The 18,632-nt window shown below is 43.8% G+C and overlaps 1 protein-coding gene across 4 annotated transcripts in view; it reads left to right on the top strand.

Annotated features, from left to right (window-relative positions):
• DCAF5 (DDB1 and CUL4 associated factor 5) overlaps window positions 1–18,632 on the top strand; it is a 45,311-nt gene that overhangs the window by 7,628 nt on the left and 19,051 nt on the right. For all 4 annotated transcript variants that reach the window (XM_083606423.1, XM_083606426.1, XM_083606425.1 and 1 more), the window contains exons 2-5: window positions 3,568–3,711; window positions 5,230–5,266; window positions 6,328–6,467; window positions 11,256–11,385. In XM_083606423.1, coding sequence (XP_083462549.1) covers window positions 3,568–3,711; window positions 5,230–5,266; window positions 6,328–6,467; window positions 11,256–11,385 — 451 coding nt within the window. The remainder of the gene's footprint in view (window positions 1–3,567; window positions 3,712–5,229; window positions 5,267–6,327; window positions 6,468–11,255; window positions 11,386–18,632) is intronic.

The following is an 18,632-nucleotide window of genomic DNA, read 5'->3' as shown; positions in this document are numbered from 1 at the left end:
TTTGTTCTTGAAATTTTCCCAGACGAAGAAAGATCTTCTCCAGTTCCATCTGTATTTTTCCACTTACAGCCATTCTGTAATGTCCCAGAGCCCCCTCTAGGGGAGTACTGGTTACTTAGTATTCCTTCCAGTTCTAATCCAAAAGTCCTTTATTTTCCTTTGTTTTCGACAATTTGTTACCTAAATGTAACAAATATAACCAGCCGAGGCAATAGAAACAAAGTTCTCTCTCTTTTTTTCCTCCCAGCTTTGACAGCTAGTTTGACAGCTGTCAAAGTCTTCTATATCTCTTCAACAGGTTCCCTCACGGATCGCTCCCGGGTCCTGGGGGGGGGGGTGGCAATTCCACTCTCAAGATTAACTCTTATCCTCCAGCACATTCACTTATACTGCCAAAACATGAAATTAATTACTTTTAACTTCTCACGAAGAAGATGTTCTTTTCAACCTTAGTTATCTAGTCCTTGCTTTAAAATGTTTACAAAAGGGGGAGACGGACTTCCTCTTTGCGCCTTCCCCGCTCGTGCCGAATCACAAAGGAGATTTTTGATATCCAAATTCCGTATTACTCACGGGTTGTTACTTTTAGTCCAAATGTTCAAAGGAAGAAGTCAGCGCTCTCCAACCATGGCATGCGGCTTCGCTTCGCGGAGACGGGTAGACAGCTCTCAGCTCCGCGCCGCTCACCCCCGGTCTGTTCCGGAGCCTTTAAAAAGGCTCCTTTGCAGCGGGGGGGGGGGGACGCAAATGGAGCCCGCCGAGCCTTCAGTTCACAGGCTTCCCCGCCTGTGATTTTTTTCGGGTCCCCGCTTCGCCGTAGCGGTAGAACCCTAACTCCACGAAGCAGATTTCCTCCGGAGATCGGAGGAAATCCGCCATTACAGTTGCTGGCGCTGACCGGAAGTCCCACTCCACTCCATTCTGTTCCCCCTCACCCCTTGTCCAGCCCCCTCGGCAACAGGAAGTCAGCATTTTGTGTCCACTGAGCATTCTTAATCCTAACTGGGATGTGTTTGGGATTTTTGGGGGGTGGGGGTGGGAGGTAGAGCGGACAAACTAATGCTCAATCCTATCTACCTAAAAATCTTGAAATCTCCCTTGATTTCTATGTGCAATGTTAACATCTTTCCTGAGGAATATATTTCCAGTGCATTTCATACAGGTGAGCCAGAGGAGGTTACCTCAGTGGGTGCAGAGAGTAGTGAATGCCTCAGTACAGGTGCAGGAGGTACCACTGGCCCTTAGATAGGCATTCGGGTGCCACCTTAAGAGGACCTCCTTGGACCCAGAAGTGTTAAGCAACCATCACCCAGTTGTTAGTTGTCCCTTGTTAGGCAAGGTGCTCAGGATCATCATGGCAGTTCAGCTATAAGCGTGCTTGGAAGAAGTAGATTATATCAGGGGTTGGCAAACTGAGGTCTGTGGGCCAGATCAGGCCCAATTGCCTTCAGGATCTGGCCTGCAGACTGTTCGTGGATCTGCGTGGGGATTCTGTTCATTTGGGCTGTGCCATTTCCCCCCCCCCCGTGCCATTCCATTCCCCCCCACACACACACCGTTGTGCCGCCTCCTCCCTCCTGGCTTCTCCCCGCCCTGCCTAGAGGAGGAAGGGGGCTGGGCTGGCTGAGCGCCATTTTAAGCAGCTCCTCTCCGGAGCCAGCCCTTTCACGCCACTCATCTTCCCTCCGCCACTGATGCCCTGGTGCTCCTGTGGGCCAGAGAGCGGAGCGGATGAGCTCCCTCTGTCTACCCACAAGAAGAAGCAGCAGTGGTGGACCCCTGGGAAGGTAAGCGCAGCGGGTGGGGGTGGGGAGGACGACTACTTGCTCCCCTCACCTCTTCTTCCAGCTCCCCCTTCCCCGGTACCGCTTCTCCAGCCCATCACAAGGTCTGAGGGACAGTGGACTGGCCTGTGGCTAAAAATGTTTGCCGACCCCTGGATTATATGGACCATTTTCAGTCTGTTCAGGCTCTGGTAAGGCACCCGAATGGCCTTGGTCACCAGTCTCTCTGCCTCTCTCAAATTCTTCAACACAGCTATTCCTTGAAGAACAGTGCACCAAGGTCACACCCATGACTTCTGTCCAGCAGTCATACGTGGAGCTTACAGTTCAGTACACTGTCCTCTGTACAGTAGGACACATGGCCAACCTAGAATCATAGAATTTTAGAGTTGGAAGGGATCCCAAGGGTTCTCTAACCCAAGCCCCTGCTAGGCAGGAATCACAAGTAAAGAATCCCTGGCAGATGGTAATCTAATCTCTCTGAAAACCTCCAATAAAGGAGAGTCCCTTGAGGAAACATCTGAAGGCAGCCCTATATAGGGAAGCTTTTTAATGTTTTACTATGTTTTTATATATGCTGGAAGCCACCCAGAGTAGCTGGGGCAACCTCAAGGGCATTCCACAGGGTGGGCACCACTACTGGGAAGGTCCTCTGCCTGGTTCCCTGTAGCTTCACTTCTTGCAGTGTGGGAACCGCCAGAAGGCCCTTGGTGCTGGATCTCAGTGTCTGGGCTGAACAATGGGGGTGACTTGGCTTCTAGACCCTTTGTCATCTTTGTCAATATCCTTCTTGAACTGTGGTGCCCAGAGCTGGACACAGTAGTCCAGGTGGGGTCTGACCAAGGCAGAATAGAGTGATACTGTTACTTGTTCAAGTAGATAGACCTGTGGCAAACAGTTGTTGATACACTAGGGCTATAACTATGTCCAAAAGCTGAAATAGACCTGTAGTGCTCACTTCCAAACACTCCATCTTTGGGGACATCTTTGGAAGCACTGTTAGGAGTTACAATTATGCCTGTAAATAGATGAGATGTGCTCAGAAGTATACCCTTGGACTTGCTGCTTGGATTTATTATTCTGGCAAGCTATGTAAACAAATCCAAGTATATTCAGTTCATAACAAGTCTACTTAAAAGGGCAAGATTGGAGATTAAGTACAAGCCCAGTAGTAAAACCTTAATTTTCTCAAGTCTCCTCAAATTGTAGCCTGAGGTTGTGAGAGGATTTTGTAGGCTTTTGTTTCTTCCATTGAGCACATCACAGATATCCATGGTTTAATTGTTTTGGGAGCTAATTTACCTTAAAAACTTTTCACTTAATCATGGTGCATGTTTGAAAAGTGTTTCCTAGTATGATGTGGTGGTTAGATTTGGAACGGGGAAGCTGGAGTTCAAGTCCCTACATGACCATGAAGCTCAGTGGGTGACTTTAGCCAGTTACACTCTGCATCGCGGGGCTGTTGTGGACAAAAACTTGGAGAGGGGAACCATATATGTTAATAGTGAGCTCCTTGGAGGAAGGGAAGGATATAAATGCAATAAATACAATATGTGGTAATGTTGACTCTTGTCTCTAATCACAGATGATGCAACTGTAGTATATGATAGCTTCTTTCTGGAAAAACATTGAGCAACAGTTAAGAGATTTTCCTTATAATGGGGCTGTTCGTAGTCCCACAGCAATAGAGGCTCCGTAATTTGGACTTCATGTTGTAAATGCTGGTTCCAGCAGAAGTTGTGCAGGTGCTTATAGTGCTGTTTTTCTCCACTCTCCCACATAGGTGGAGATGACCGCCGAGTTCTACTGTGGCATATGGAACAAGCCATCCACTCCAGAGTCAAGCCTGTTCAGCTGAAAGGGGAACACCATTCGAACATCTTCTGCCTAGCTTTTAATAGTGGCAACACCAGAGTATTTTCTGGAGGTAAGGAAGAAAAGCTTCAAGGGGAACATCTTCAATGGAAAATTAGGGTTTCAGGACCTTTCTGTGAATTTATTTTCTTTGCAGTATACTTTTGGTCTTTCACTTGTGTAGGCTTGGCATCCCAACAACAATCCCTGCAGAGAGAATGCTGCCTTTTCTGAGCATAATATTATGGATCGGGGAGAATGGTGTTCCTCCTCCCAGGTAGCCTGTGAATTGCTATTTGGGCAGTGGCTGTGGGAGTCTCAGAGACTCTGCTGGATGCTGCCTGTGACTTGGAGTATAATATGCTGCCTGCCTCAGATAACATATAACCACCACCATATTTTAAAAGGAGGAGAACATCAGCAGGACACTTCTCTACCCACCATCCACCCCTGGTGCAGTTCTCCATAACAGGTTGGCACTGAAGAGTGCATGAATAAATATAGACAAGCAAGGATGAAGAATAAGTTCTTCTGCTCAGCAAGATTGTCCTATCCTGTAAATCCATTCTGTGTGGATGGGCTATATCACACTTAATATGCAAGAGGGGCATGTGGTAAGGAAAGGCAACTAGTGTATGCTTGGGCTGGATAAAAAAAAATCATGTGACTTTAGCTAGGCTGGGATAGCTTAACCTGTTTGGGGCTGAACTGACCCATGATCATCAATCCTTTAGGAGCTGCATGTCAGAGTGGGTATTCCCAGAGTGTCAAACTGGGTGTGAGAAGAACTGTGGTAGGGGGCTTGGAAGGTCACACAGAAGGTTTTGATGCTGGGGATCTGCAGGAGCTGTCAGTAATGTTTTAAAAACTATAAAAAGTTGTTAAAAAAATAAATATTTAAGGAGTAGTCTTGGGGGGCAGTCACAAAAATCTTGGTGGTGGGACTGGATATGGCCGGCATGCCATAGGCTAGGCAGCCTTTAGTTAGGCTGTCGATTCAGAGACAGGCAACACCAATGTTGAGCAGCAAACAGGAGTCCTGATCCTGTGTTTTCCTCTAGCATGTAATGTGATGGCATTGGCAGGACCAGGAGGGTAAGTAGGCTGGGGGAATGCTTGAGCTTCTTATTTCCCAGCCACTTTCCCCCACTCAATGGGGACTAGCACCTAACCCTGGAACCAGGCAGAGGGCGATATTGCGGAGGTCCAAAGAATGAGCACTTGGGTGGAGGGTGCTGCCACTATGATATAGAATGGAGTCCAAGAGGTGGGGAAGCGCTGAAGTTTGGTGTTGCACAGGGCGCCACTGAAATTTGAGACCTCCCCAGGTCTACCACTGCAAGCAAGCACTTCCTCCCTGCACTTCTTCTCCCGGACAAATGTCATCTCATTTCTGCTACTGGGTATGTCCATGTCAAGAAAGCAGGGAACTGGGAGGAATTTTACCCTGGACACCTTGTCCTGCCATGAGAAAAAAGTAGCAGGCTCATCTTTTTCCTTCATCTTTTTTTATTCCAAAATGAAAACTGCAAGCACATTATTTCTCAATTTTCATTACTAATATGCTATAAAATTCTGTTTCTTCATCTAGGTAATGATGAACAAGTGTTGCTCCATGACGTTGACAGGTAAATGCATTTTCCGCAATGCCTGAACACTCTTGATGTGTGTGTGTTTGTTTCCTAAATGCTAACCGATTGTTGTATGACATTTTCACTAATACAGGGGTTGCCAACATTGTGACCTCCAGATGTTGCTGGAGTCCATTTCCCGCCATCACTAACCATTGGCCATGCTTGCTGAGGCTAATGAGAGTTGGCAGTTGAGCTGCATCTGGAGGGCACAAGGTTGGCTAATCCTGACCATGTTGGCTGAAAGCCTATGCGAACACCCATTCTTGTTTGTCTTCTATTTACTGCTTTCTCCTCCTGATATTTTATCTTCCTCCTCTTGTCTTTCCCCTTGATATGGTTACTAGATAACATACTATGGAAAAACTGCATCAGAGCCACTAGGCTTGTTTGTTAAGTTATACAGCAGAATCTTAACCACGTCTACTCAGAAGTAAGTCCTGTTGAATTAAATGGGGCTTATTTCCAGGGTTTAGAGCTGCAGCCTTCCCAAATAATGTAAAATAGCCAAAGACCCTGATCTGGAGAGATCCTAATGTATGTGCTTGCTTTCTTTCCTTTTTTATATTTAACCCTCCCTACCCTGGGGGCAGATTCACAAGCAGTTTTTAAAACATCTGAGTTTAAAGAACTAGTGATTTTTATGGATGGTGTGGGGAAATAAGTTCTGCCAGGTGTATAGGACCAAAAATATTCACTTTGTATACCAGGCCCCATGTATGTTGATATTTCCTGCTAACTTAAAGCCCAATTCTATGCACAATAGGTTGGGCTTATTTCAATGGGCTTACTTCCAAGTAAGTGTGCATACAATTGCAGGGGTAGGCTACAACCCTTCCCTCATTTACCTGGAACAATGGGACAGTGTTAGTAAACATGTATAGGATTGCACTGTTCAATCTCCAAATCTCTACTGTTATATTTTCTACCTACTGCTACTCATACAGGATAATGGACTTTACATATTTTCAAGTAACATTTTTCAGTGCTACCTGGCAGACTGTCCTGCCCAGCCTTAAATGAGAAAGATGAAAAACAGATGTCTGTGTCTTTTTCAGCGGTGAAACCTTGGATGTATTTGCCCATGAAGATGCAGTGTATGGGCTCTCCGTGAGTCCCGTGAATGATAATGTTTTTGCAAGCTCATCTGATGACGGCAGAGTTCTCATTTGGGATATCAGAGAGTCTTCACAGGGAGGTGAGGGCTGTGTTTGAGTGTGAATGGTGGTGAGCTCTCTCATTGGAGGGAATTCGTCCTGAAATGTGAAAGTCCAGAAAAAAACAGAGGGAGAGGGAGAAAGAATACCTTTCTAGTCCCCCTCCCCACTTTTCTGAGGACGGTTAAAACTTTCCAACAGAAAAAAATGAACATTTGGGGAATGTTGGGGGGACTATTTTGAAATGTTTTCTTTTTTATAAATAATGAAATGCTTTACTGTAATCTATTATATAATCATAGTATCCACAATCCATGTTACTTTAGAAGTGTCATTGTATTCCTGCTAATAATTTCAGCTGCTTACAATGGTCTCTCAAATATGTTAGAATGTTATTCCAGTCTTTTAAGAATACTTGGTCTTCCTGATTTCTGATCTTTCCCGTCAGTCTAGCCATTTCTGCATATTCCATCAGCTTGGCCTGCCACTCTTCTCTGGTCGGTACTTCTTTCCATCTCTGGACAAGAAGCATCCTTGCTGCTGTCGTTGCATACATAAACAGTCTTTTATTTTCTTTTGGTAGTTCCACACTTAAAATGCCTAACAAAAAAGCCTCTGGTTTTTTTTAAAACAAAAGTTACCTTAAACATTTTTTTTCCAGCTCATTATATATCATTTCCCAGAAAGCTTTTACTACCCCACACGACCACCACATGTGATAAAATGTACCCTCTTTCCTTTTACATTTCCAGCACACATTTGAACTGGTTCTAAACATTTACGCAGTTTTACTAGGTGCCAAATACCAACGGTACATCATTTTCATATAATTTTCTTTCAGCGAACAGCAGGCTGTAAACTTCAAATCCTCTTTCCATAACTTTTCCCATGAAGAAAACTGTATATTATAACCAAAATCTCTTGCCCAGTGTAGCATTACTGATTTAACTTCTTCGAGAGTGATCATTCTTATATATGCTGCAGACACAGACAATATGCAAATTCAGGATGCATTTCTGCACCTAGGAGGTGTTGTCATCTTCATATCTTCATGAGGGGAACACCTAGAACCTTAGTTGCTTGTGAGTTGCTGCTTGCCACCTTCTGGTGATCTTTGATCTCATTTGGAGATACCTGAAGGAAGAATGAGGCATATGCTGTCCTTTTGGCATGACCCTTCACATCTAGTTGAACTTCCCACCTTGCAGACACGTTGCTACATAACTAAGCCATTTATACTTCTGAGGCTTCAAGCCTATGTGTGCCTACCTGGGAGTAAGTGCCACTATACTTCTGTATAAACATTCATAGGATTGCTCTGTAAATTTTTTTTAAAATACCGTATTTTTCGCCCTATAGGATGCACGTTTCCCCCTCCAAAAAGGAAGGGGAAATGTGTGTGCATCCTATGGGGCGAATGCAGGCTTTCGCTGAAGCCTGGCGAGCGAGAGGGGTTGGTGCGCACCGACCCCTCTCGCTCTCCAGGCTTCAGGAAACTCTGCAGAAGCCGCGGGAGCCCTCCCCTGGCTTGCGCAGCGCTGCCTCTTATCCCGAAGCCCCGGCGCGCTCAGCAGTCGCGCCGGGGCTTCGGGTAGCTCCGGGGAAGCTGCGGGAGCCCTCCCCCGGCTTGCGCAGAGCTGCCTCTTATCCGGAAGCCCCAGCGCGCTGGGCAGTCGTGTCAGTACTTCGGGTAGCTCTGCTCAAGCCGCGGGAGGGCTCCCACGGCTTGCGCAGAGCAGCCTGTTCTGGGGGCTGGGGTCGGGGGAAGCTCGGGCTTCCCCCACCCCAGCCCCGCGCCTGGGGGGGGAAATAATTTTTTTTCTTTATTTCCCCCCAAAAAACTAGGTGCGCCTTTTGGGCCGGTGCGTCCTATGGGGCACAAAATACGGTACGTTAAATAGTGCAATTTTATATGCAAACTTAAAATGATGCATTCCTTGTTAAAGCAGTAAAACAAGTGAAGGTTTAATACAAAAGTTAGCATTGCATATATTTAAATCGTCCTGGAATTTACCGTATTCTGTGTTCTTGAAGGGGAAAGGTCTTCTTTCCACCCCTGCCCCGTGGCTTTGAGATTTCCAGAAACTTCATATCTCTAGAGTGTGTTAAAGGGTGAAACGGATTGCTTTATCCCTGTTGTGGTGGAGTCTTATTTGATTTTACAAGTATTTCTAGGGCAGCTGACACTAATAAAAACCAATGAAATGAAATGAAACTCCCACAAGAATAAAAGAGCAGGTCCATTTGTACTCTAAGCCAGTATCAGTGGAGATTTAAAAAGCCTGGGAAAATGAAACATCTGTACCTTGGGCCAAAAAATAATCATCATAATCCTAGGAATATAAGTGCACTGAATTTTGTGTTGGGGGGACTAATCTTATTGGATTGGGGGGGGGATGAAGGGAGGACTGTTGTTAATTGTAAGATTTTTGAAAACCTGAATAAAATGTTAATGACATGTTAAAGCCTGTCCAGGAAAAGCAAAGGAAGATCATCACAACCAAGTTGGGTCACCTAGAGGACGGCTTCCAAAGATTACTTTAGTATTGTATAGGCTGGTTCATTGGGTATAGGCCCAAGGATGAATTGTGTCTGCCTGCCTCTGCTTTTAAGTCCTTTCATGCACTGATTTTCGGAATGATTTGCTGAGCATTTACAATCGCTCCCTGTGCTTTGTAAACTGGAAACTTGCCTATTGATCTGCAGAGGACTCTGTTGAATTTAACTCGCTGGGTTTTGGACAGGGGTTGTGTAGAAGCCATGTGTGAATTCTTGAATTTCCTCATTTAGTTGAAAGTTCAACTAAATAAGATCTTTTCTACGATATTCTTGGAAGCTGCTATTAGGATACCATAGATATGGGTACAAAATGCCTCCAACTGTGAGTGATTTAGGGACTAGTGAAAAGAGAGTAGGGGGGAGTAGATGGCCCTTGAATATATTTCTGCATAACAGAGTTGCTTTTGTTGTAGAGTAGAAAGGGAGCTGCCTCCCGAGGCAGCTTAGCTTGATCACTGTCTAATAGCTCTTGTTCATTAGGAAGTTTCTCATCCTCCTAACCAAAATCTGCTTCCCTGCAATTTCTACCCATTGGTTCTAATCTTGCCCTTTGGCAAAGCAGAACACAAGTCTGATCGATCTTCCACATGACAGCTCTTAGATATTTGAAGATCTCCATCATAGGTCCCTGTAAACACAGGCAGTGACCATTTTAGATGCATCTGATGTATGCACATTGTGCCAAACCTGAAAACGCCACAGAATGGGGCAGGGGTGGAACAGGGTGTTTGCAGGCTTTTTCTATGATGTTTCAAATATACACGATTTCACTTAAACGCGTGGTGCCTTGGAACGTAATCGACACATAAATTGGGAGTTGCCTGTAATATAAAGATGGATCTGTGGATCCTTGAGGTTTGAAGATTTCTGTAGACTAGGTGTGGCTATTCTCTGTCCCTCTGGAGCTTGCTGGACTCCCAACTCCCATCTGTCTCAGCCAGTGAATAAGCTGCAGCGAAGCTTGGCGTCGCATGCTCCCCCAGCTCCTGACTTCCTTCAGCATAAGCATGAATAGTTCAGAAGTTTCCACCTTCTTTATTTTTTGCTTAACTACTTTTGCTTAGCTACAACCTGTTGTGTCATCTGAGGTCATGTACTATGGTTTGTTAACTATATTTTGCAACATCAGTCACATTGAAAGAAAGGGGAGGAATATTTGAGCTAAAGGCTCCCTCTGGCTCTCTTTCATAATGCTAACGCTTTGGTTTACTGTAATGTCTGCTCATTGGGTACGGGATTTACAGCTCAAAGGGGCAATAATTTTATCTGACTCTTGACATAATCCTAAGCATATTTACTTATAAGTGAGACCAATTATGTTCAATGGGTCTTATTCCCAGCTGAGTGTGGATAGGATTGCAGCCACAGTGTCTGATAATTCACAATTTTAAATATGGGTGTCTTCAGTGGTGAAGGGATTTGTGCAATGAGGAATTTTTTTTTGTCATCTGAGTGAAGTCTGTCTGTGATGATTTAGGGAATGAAAATAAATGGGTCAAATCAGGAAGCAGTTGTTCATTGAATCCTAGATCTTGATCTATATTTAGAAATGCTAGACATTAAGGATTTTATTACAAACAAGCTTTTGGTAGAATGGCGGGAATGCTGGAAACTGAGTAACAAGGAAAGTGTATGGATTTGGCAAAGATATTTGGGATTCAGAGTTCTCGGCAATTTGGACAAGTAATTCCAGCCTTAAGATGTCGATGGGGCAGCTACACTTGCTTGTTGTAGCACATTAAACTCATGAAATAAAACTGTTGAAAAACCTCTACTCTATTGAAATGGTTTCAGTGTCACATTACTTTTAATGCCATAATCTAGTTTTAATTAGATGGAATGTCAAGAACTTATGAGAAGTTCCCTTGTGGACTACCACAATGTTTTGTGTGCTAGTAAATGCAATGTTTATGGATTATACTAAAGTAATTTATTTAAAACTCTTTCAATAAGACACAAATCTAAATTAAAATATTTTCCACTCTGTTAGAGTTCCAAGATCTCCCACTTAGTAAAAAATGGTTTCTGTAGTAGATACTACTTCATCAGTACACTAGCACTGTACATTTCTGAGCCACAAATTACAAATTAGTGTGTGGGAATTGTTTAATGCCAGGGAAAGTTGCATAAAACCTGACTACCAACACTAAATAAATTCTTGAAAGGGTTGACAAATTTCCCATTAAGAAAAAGTTTAGCCAGCCATCAGCATTGTACAAGAGGTGTTGTGCTTTTATAAGTAAATTGATCTTATCTTGTTTTGTTAACAGAGCCCTTCTGCTTGGCTAATTATCCATCAGCCTTTCACAGTGTGATGTTCAATCCAGTGGAGCCCAGGTTACTCGCCACTGCCAACTCAAAGGAAGGTGTAGGACTCTGGGACATTCGCAAGCCCCAAAGGTAAGACTCTTCTTTCTTATGTGTTGTTTTGTGAAAGTGGGAAGACAGAAAGAAGCTCCTTCTGGAATTCACAGTTGAACTTGCTGCTTGGTAATGTTGTGGGGAAAATACCCACCCAGCATTAGGCAAAGAATGCTGAGTGGGTCTTTTCCCCCACAACAGTAATGTGGAGTAATTAAACTTCTCTAAATGTGTATTTTTTCTTAGTTTATAAAGCTAAGTAATATTAGCTTCTCTGTTGAAACATTTCAGATAAACTGGATATATGTATGACCATGATTGAACATAAATCTGTAGCAGCTTTGGTTCAGAGAGGAGCAGCAGGTTGATCTGTATTAGGCTTTGAGGCTTTTAACTGCATGTGGTATTGCTTTGAGTTCTTAATGCCCTACAGCTCACCGATAGCCCCTATAAGTTTTGAACTGCCTGGGCTGTTCATATTTGCAATTTCCATGGACCACATTTTTATGTTGAAAATTATGTTTGACTAGTAGTTCCTTGACTAGTAGTTCTCCACAACTAAAGGCAATTTGTTGATGTATCCGTGTGCTCTGTATATGTTTCTCAAATCACTTTGTTTCAGAATGGAAGGAACCTATGGATCATCTAGCAGTATTAACTGCTCCAAGTGTGATAGTCTATCCAGACTTTATTTTGAAAACTGCTAGTGAAGAGGGCATCACTAAGCAGTCTCCCATCCTCATTCTGTATGGGGCTGTCCTTTATTGTCACTGAAATGTCCTATTCAATCCAAGTGTGTTTTTATTCTGGCTTTGAAATTTGTTCCTCCTTGCCCTATTCTAGAACAAATGAAATTTACTAAATGATCTATTGAACCCCTATGCTTCCACTACATAATGCTGGCTGCTTCCATGCTGGTCATTTTTCTTCTGTAGTTGACATGATTTGCTCACTCAAGTTTCATAGAGAATTTGGATGATACTGCTCATAAACTGTTCCGACATTGACCTCCCACTTAATCTCTCGGCCATTTGTAATCAAATGTTTTGGCTTCCAGCTAGAGTACTCTACATTCCTTGCATACAGAAATTGCTATAACGCTGTCATTTCTCCTTTTTTGGAAGAGACTTGGATGATGTGGGCAGCGATGTAGCTGAGGACCATGGCTCTATCTATATCGCCCTACATCTTCCATTGCCTGCCTGCACCTCCACCACTACCTTGCCTAAAATGTGCCCCTCCTCATCATTGCCTCTTCCTGGCTTGAATCTGCCAATTTTAAAATCTCAGTACAATAGTGCAAAAAAAGTTTAATGTAATAACAAGCATGTTAAGTTTCACTGCTAATATTATACTAGGTTCATCCTGCCTATACTATACAAACTCCCAGGATGTACAGAACGACTTTGTATCTCCCTACTATTCTAGTATGAAAACCCAGATGTCACATACTCAGTTGCTAGATTTTGCACTGCCATGATGGATACACCATATTTTCCCCCCTGTATAAGACGCCCCCTATTTTTTAACTCAAAATTAAGAAATTAAGTTGTTTAGCTTTTTGGGGGGGTGGGGGAGGTCACTTACACCACTGCCGATTGCTTGCCACAGCCACAGCCGATCGCACACCTCGCTGCTGCTGCCAATTGTCTGCCCGCTTACCGCCACCAACAGCCCAACCGCCCACTTGCCGCAGCCACCAATTGCCTGCCCAATAGCCACAGCCAATTGCCAGCAGGCCTTGCTGCAACCACCAGTCACCCGATCAATCGCCACTGCCAACCTCCTGCTTGCTGCTGCCATTAATCGCATGTCCCCCCTCTGCATTCACTATCCGTGTATAGTGAATTTTTTTGCCTAATTTTTTTTAGCAAAAAGCATCGTCTTATACACGGAAAAATACGGTATGTCAAAGGATTGTTTGTGTCACAAACCAGGCCTAAACTGAAGGCCCATAATGTAAGTCCTGTGCTGCTTTACATTCCCTCCCTTATAGTTGCTTTTAACTGCTTGTCTTTTGTCTCTATCTGCTTTAAGTTTATGTGAGTTATAATCACTTTTAACTATTTTCTTTTATCCCTCTCTTCTTTAAGTCTTATGTGCTTTATTTTGTTTGCATGTTTGTATCTCATGATGGTCTGCGACCACATTAAGTTTGTATGTTATGTACTCTCATTTTTACACAAATAGCAAATTGTGTGAAACCACACAGTGGTAACTTTTTGCCTTTCTTTGAAGGTTAAAAAAAACACCTGTGCATTTGTAGTATGGGCAGGAGTTACAGCAGGGGTGAGAAACCTGTGGCCATCTAGATGTTGTTAAACTCTAACTCCCATCAACCCCAGACAGCATTGCAAATGATTGTGGGCCATGGGAATTGTAGCTCAAGAGCATATGGAGGGCCAAAGGTTCCCCACCCCTGGATTACAGGATTTGAGATAAAGGAAAAATAGGTTGTGTGTGGAAAGTGAAAGAGGACTGGCTGTATAAGCCCTCGTGTAAAAGCACCTGCTGTCTCCTTCCAGGCACCAACAAAGGGATCGTGGGAATCATTTACTGAATTTATGTCGCCCTTCCTCTCCAGAGTAGCAAACAGATATACAATAAAAAAGCAAGAACATTCTAAAAGAGTTAACATGTTCTAAAAACAATTGTGGTTAAAAGCTTCTTCCAACCATGCATGCTATCTTCCAGCCTCTCTCCTCTCAGCCGTGAGCTTCTCTTTCTCCAGTCTTAACTACAAAAATGTTTTTAGGTTGGTCCAAGCGTAGTTAATGCTTGTCAGAAATGCTGGGGAGCAGCTGCCAGTCAGCATAGACAATACTGAGCTCAATGGACCACAGGCCTGACTTGGTGGAAGGCAGCTTCCTGTGTCAACAGTGCACAACTCCTATCCAAACCTGCTGTGCTGTTCTGATATAAAAGAACCTCTCAGAAATGGAATGCATGTACAGTGTCAGCAAAAGACATGGCATGGGCTGTCCCAGGCCTTTTCTAGATTTCTTCAGAAGGTCATGCAGGCAACCTCTGCTCTTGTTTGAGACCACAAGCAAACATTTCTCTTCCGAGTAGCAATGGGTGGTTTAAACAAAGCTGTTATGAGGCTTCTCTGCCACGAGGTGGTGCCAACAAATCACAATGTGCGTAAGGCCAATACATGGTAGCATATATAGAACTAAGTGTGGCAATTTATTACATTGGTGAATATTAACCATCCAAATCCTAAGGCCACAAATCGTTCCAGGACTGTTTTCTAGACTTCCTAGACTTGTTGATAAAGGTTTATGGCATGGTCAGGTTTAAAAAAAGGCTATACTTCTGGAATTGTGAGACAGTTTGCTTACTTAAAACAAGGGTGGGGAACCTCAGGCAAGGGAGTTAAATGTGGTCTGTCAGGCCTCTATGCCTAACCCTCAGAATTCTCCCTAGGCCTCACCCCTCACTGCCCCAGGTATTTTGACTAGGCTGCAATGTGTCCTTGAACTCTGATAATGTCTCTTGCTTCTCTGGATGGAGGAAAGGAGTGTGCAAAGAAACTAGCTTGCTGTACAAGATTAAAATTTATGTTCATTGCTTCACCCTGGTCTCCGCCCCCTCTCCCAGCATGTGGCCCTTGGAAGGTTTCCCATAAGGGAATGTCACCCCTTGGGCTGAGCAAGGCTCCCCACACCTGATTTAAAACATCATGTGACATTTTTGCCTGTTTCAGCGGTCTTGCTAATGGCTGGCAATAATCAGTCATCATGTGACTTTTTTTTTTTTAAGGGGCCTGCTCTTCATGGTTTGCATATCTGGGTACAAGGCTCATGTTTCTCATAAAAAACCTTGACATTTTTACTTCCACATAAAGCAACGTGGATGGTTCAGTTTTGGTTTGCTAACAAATAGGCACTTTAATATTCTAAGCAAATTTAGTCCTTCAAGTGGGATCTGCAACAAACGGTTGCCATGTGTGCTCGAGGGCAGGGTTCTAGCTGTGCCTTGGCCAGGATACTCCCCTCCTCTCTCCCCACCCCATTTTTCCATTTCTTCCCACAACAGTCAGACAGGGTCCAGTGCCTGTGGAACATGCTTTTAAATATTGTTTTGTGCTTCTTCGAGCCTGCTTGTGGCTGTTTCTTGTGCATTGATGGTGCCATGTTAGTTGCATAAGGATAAGCACTGGGAGAATGAATTTGCTATCTGGGATGTGGTAGGATAGCTCTGTAAGTCTGCACACTTACTGTATTTTTCACTCTATAAGACGCACCAGACCACAAGACGCACCTAGTTTTTGGAGGAGGAAAACAAGAAAAAAAATATTCTGACTCTCAAAAGCCAGAACAGCAAGAGGGATCGCTGGGCAGTGAAAGCAGCAATCCCTCTTGCTGTTCTGGCTTCTGGGATAGCTGCGCAGCCTGCATTCGCTCCATAAGATGCACACACATTTCCCCTTACTTTTTAGGAGGGAAAAGGTGAGTCTTATAGAGCAAAAAATACGGTACCTTCCACCTTCAGGCAATTTAAAATCCTGCCTTGCAATATACTCTTCTCCTCTACCCTTTTGTGTGCTTATCATTCACCTTGCTAAACCATTTTGATCAGGCTTAGGCAAACTTGGCCCTCCAGATGTTTTGGGACTACTACCCCCATGATCCTTAGCTAACAGGACCAGTTGTCGGGGTGGTGGGAATTGTAGTCCCAAAACATCTGGAGGGTCGAGTTTGCCTATGCCTGATTTAGATTAACTTTACTTTTCCTGTTTAACTTTTGGGTATCCCCCGCCCCATGCCCTTCTTACTGTAAATCATTATTGCACAGTCAAAAAATATCAGATAAAATATTAGCTTGGCAGTTGTATTAACTACTGTGTATTAGTCTGTTCTTGTGTGTTGAGTGTTCAGGGCATTGAGTCATCCTTCTCCTTTAAAGTCTCTCTGCTTCCCCCACCCCCATTATACTATACACAGCAGTGCTAGAAACTGTCAGCTCTTTCCTGCCCATTCCTCAGCCCTTTCCTCCTCCGCCTCAGTGACTGTAATTTCCTGACACCCCTGGCAAGCTTGCAATTCAGTCAGGTGTGTCAGATCACGATATGCAGATTTCGTATTATGAATACAGTTGTTGTCATTTCTTCCTCTCGCTTTTCTTTTTCTTTTAAAAAATGTCCCAACTTCGTGCTATGCCTTCCTTCTTTGCACTTTGTTGGCAGTAAGTGGCTGTTTTCAAGCCTCAGGAAAACAATCCATCCATAAAACTTGCCAAAGGGAGAAAAGCTTTATTTAGACTATCTTGTCTATTTTTCCTGGAAAGGAAACCATTAGCTGATGCAGACAGTAGCTCCCATTTGTCATATCCTCTCTCTTCTCATTTGTCTGTTAGCTACTGGTAAAAACTGATTTAACCTTTAAAAAATCTATTCTTGGATTAAGACCCAAAATGTTGCTGTTCCACAGATCCTGCTTCATTTATCATTTTGTATAGGATCTGTGGCAAATGACATCACCATGGCCTGTTCACCTATTCTGCTGCAGTGTAGAGGGGAGAAAGTTAAATGTTTAGAATCATAGAATCGTCAAGTTGGAAGGGACCGTGAGGCTCATCTAGACCACCCCTTGCAATGCAGGAATCTTTTGCCAAATGTCTAGCTCAAACCCTTGACTCTGAGATTAAAAGTTTCAAGTAAGAGACCAGCTGAGCTAATCCAGCTGTTCCGTTTCGGTTAACTTAGACATATGGTAGTATATTTGCAAGTTTAATAAACAGGAAATACTTTATATGTAGAGGAATTCATAATATAGAATCATAGAATCGTAGTGTTGGAAGGGACGACAAGGGTCATCAAGTCCAGCCCCTTGCAATATCAACTAGATCAGGGCTTCAGCAAACTTTTTCAGCAGGGGGCTGGTCCACTGTCCCTCAGAACTTGTGTGGGGCCGGACTATATTTTGATATGATGCAAGAGCACCACGAGCCACCTGTGTCTTGCGAGCAGCAGGCACTGGTGGCGGCAGTGGCAAGACAATGAGCGGTGCGCAAAAGGACTCCAGAGAGGGGCTGCTTAAAATGGTGGCTGCTTGAACGCTGCTGCTGCTGGCACCAACAAAGCCCAGCCTCCTTCCTCCTCTAGGCAGGGCAGGGAGAAGCCAGGAGGAGGGAGGGAGGAGGCGCTGCCGCCGTATGAGGGATAGGGAAAGAACGCACGCTCTGCGATCCACGGAGCGATTCCCGGACCGTCTGCAGGCAGGATCCAGAAGGCAATTGGGCCTGTTCCGGCCCACGGACCTTCATTTGCCGACCCATGAAATAGATCATACAGGGCAGGTGTCCATCCAACCTCTGCTTAAAAACCTCCAAGGAAGAAGAGTCCACCACCTCTCATGGGAGTCTGTTCCCCTGTCAAACAGCTGTTAGAAAGTTCTTCCTGATGTTTATGTGAAGCAACAAGTAAGGCTTAAAGGAATTGCTGTGGAATAACCGTCTTCTTGTTTATATAAATTGGGATGGGGAACCAAGCTAGGTTTTCAACCTGGTTTAGCGGCTGCATATTATTATTTAGCACCAATCGTATAGCTCGGGCTCCATCCTTGCGCAGAAGATTTAATTTACCATTGTAGCTTGTATACAGTACTGTATGTTCTGTTGAAAACTGTTAGTATTTCCAAGCAAATTGTCATGTGAGTAAGGGGGAAATAGATTGATGATAGGGTTGCTACCAGACCAGGAAAAGAAACAAAGCTTGGCTTGGCTTGGCCTGTCACTAACAGCAGTTTTGATCTGTAGACATTTGTAACAGTATAGAAGAGGCTGAGGACGTTATACTCCAGTATAATTTTTTTGTGAAAGGTTGAAGAGAGGTTTGAAGGGGCAGGAAGTTGGTTGGAAATGAGAAGGAAGAATCACATTCTCTTGGCTTCTCTGACTGCGAGACTTCATTTGGATGAACTGAAAACTGTTTTTAGTTACGATGACATTCAATAGCTGGGAAAGATTGATTTTCAATAGTTTAATACTTTTACCACTGTTAATTTAAAATTCTAATCCTGCTGTATGTAAAATCATTTTGTGCTAGCCTCCATGGTACTTCTGATCAGTGTGCAAACCAGCATCTCATTTTTTTTAGCAAAAGAAAAGCACTGATTATGATACAGAAGGTGAATGAGTTATGAATGCTTTTGCCACAATAAATTCTGTGGTCCACTGGGAGCCAAACCCTATTTATATTTACTATCTTAATAGTTCCTCTGTGACTTGGATAGACAGTTTGTATCCATCTGATGCCATGCATTGAGTATTTTATTCCCAAT

This window comes from Podarcis filfolensis (assembly GCF_964270895.1).
Source record: "Podarcis filfolensis genome assembly, chromosome: 1".
Taxonomy (NCBI): Eukaryota; Metazoa; Chordata; class Lepidosauria; order Squamata; family Lacertidae; genus Podarcis; species Podarcis filfolensis.
This window is presented reverse-complemented; position numbering and strand designations above follow the sequence as displayed.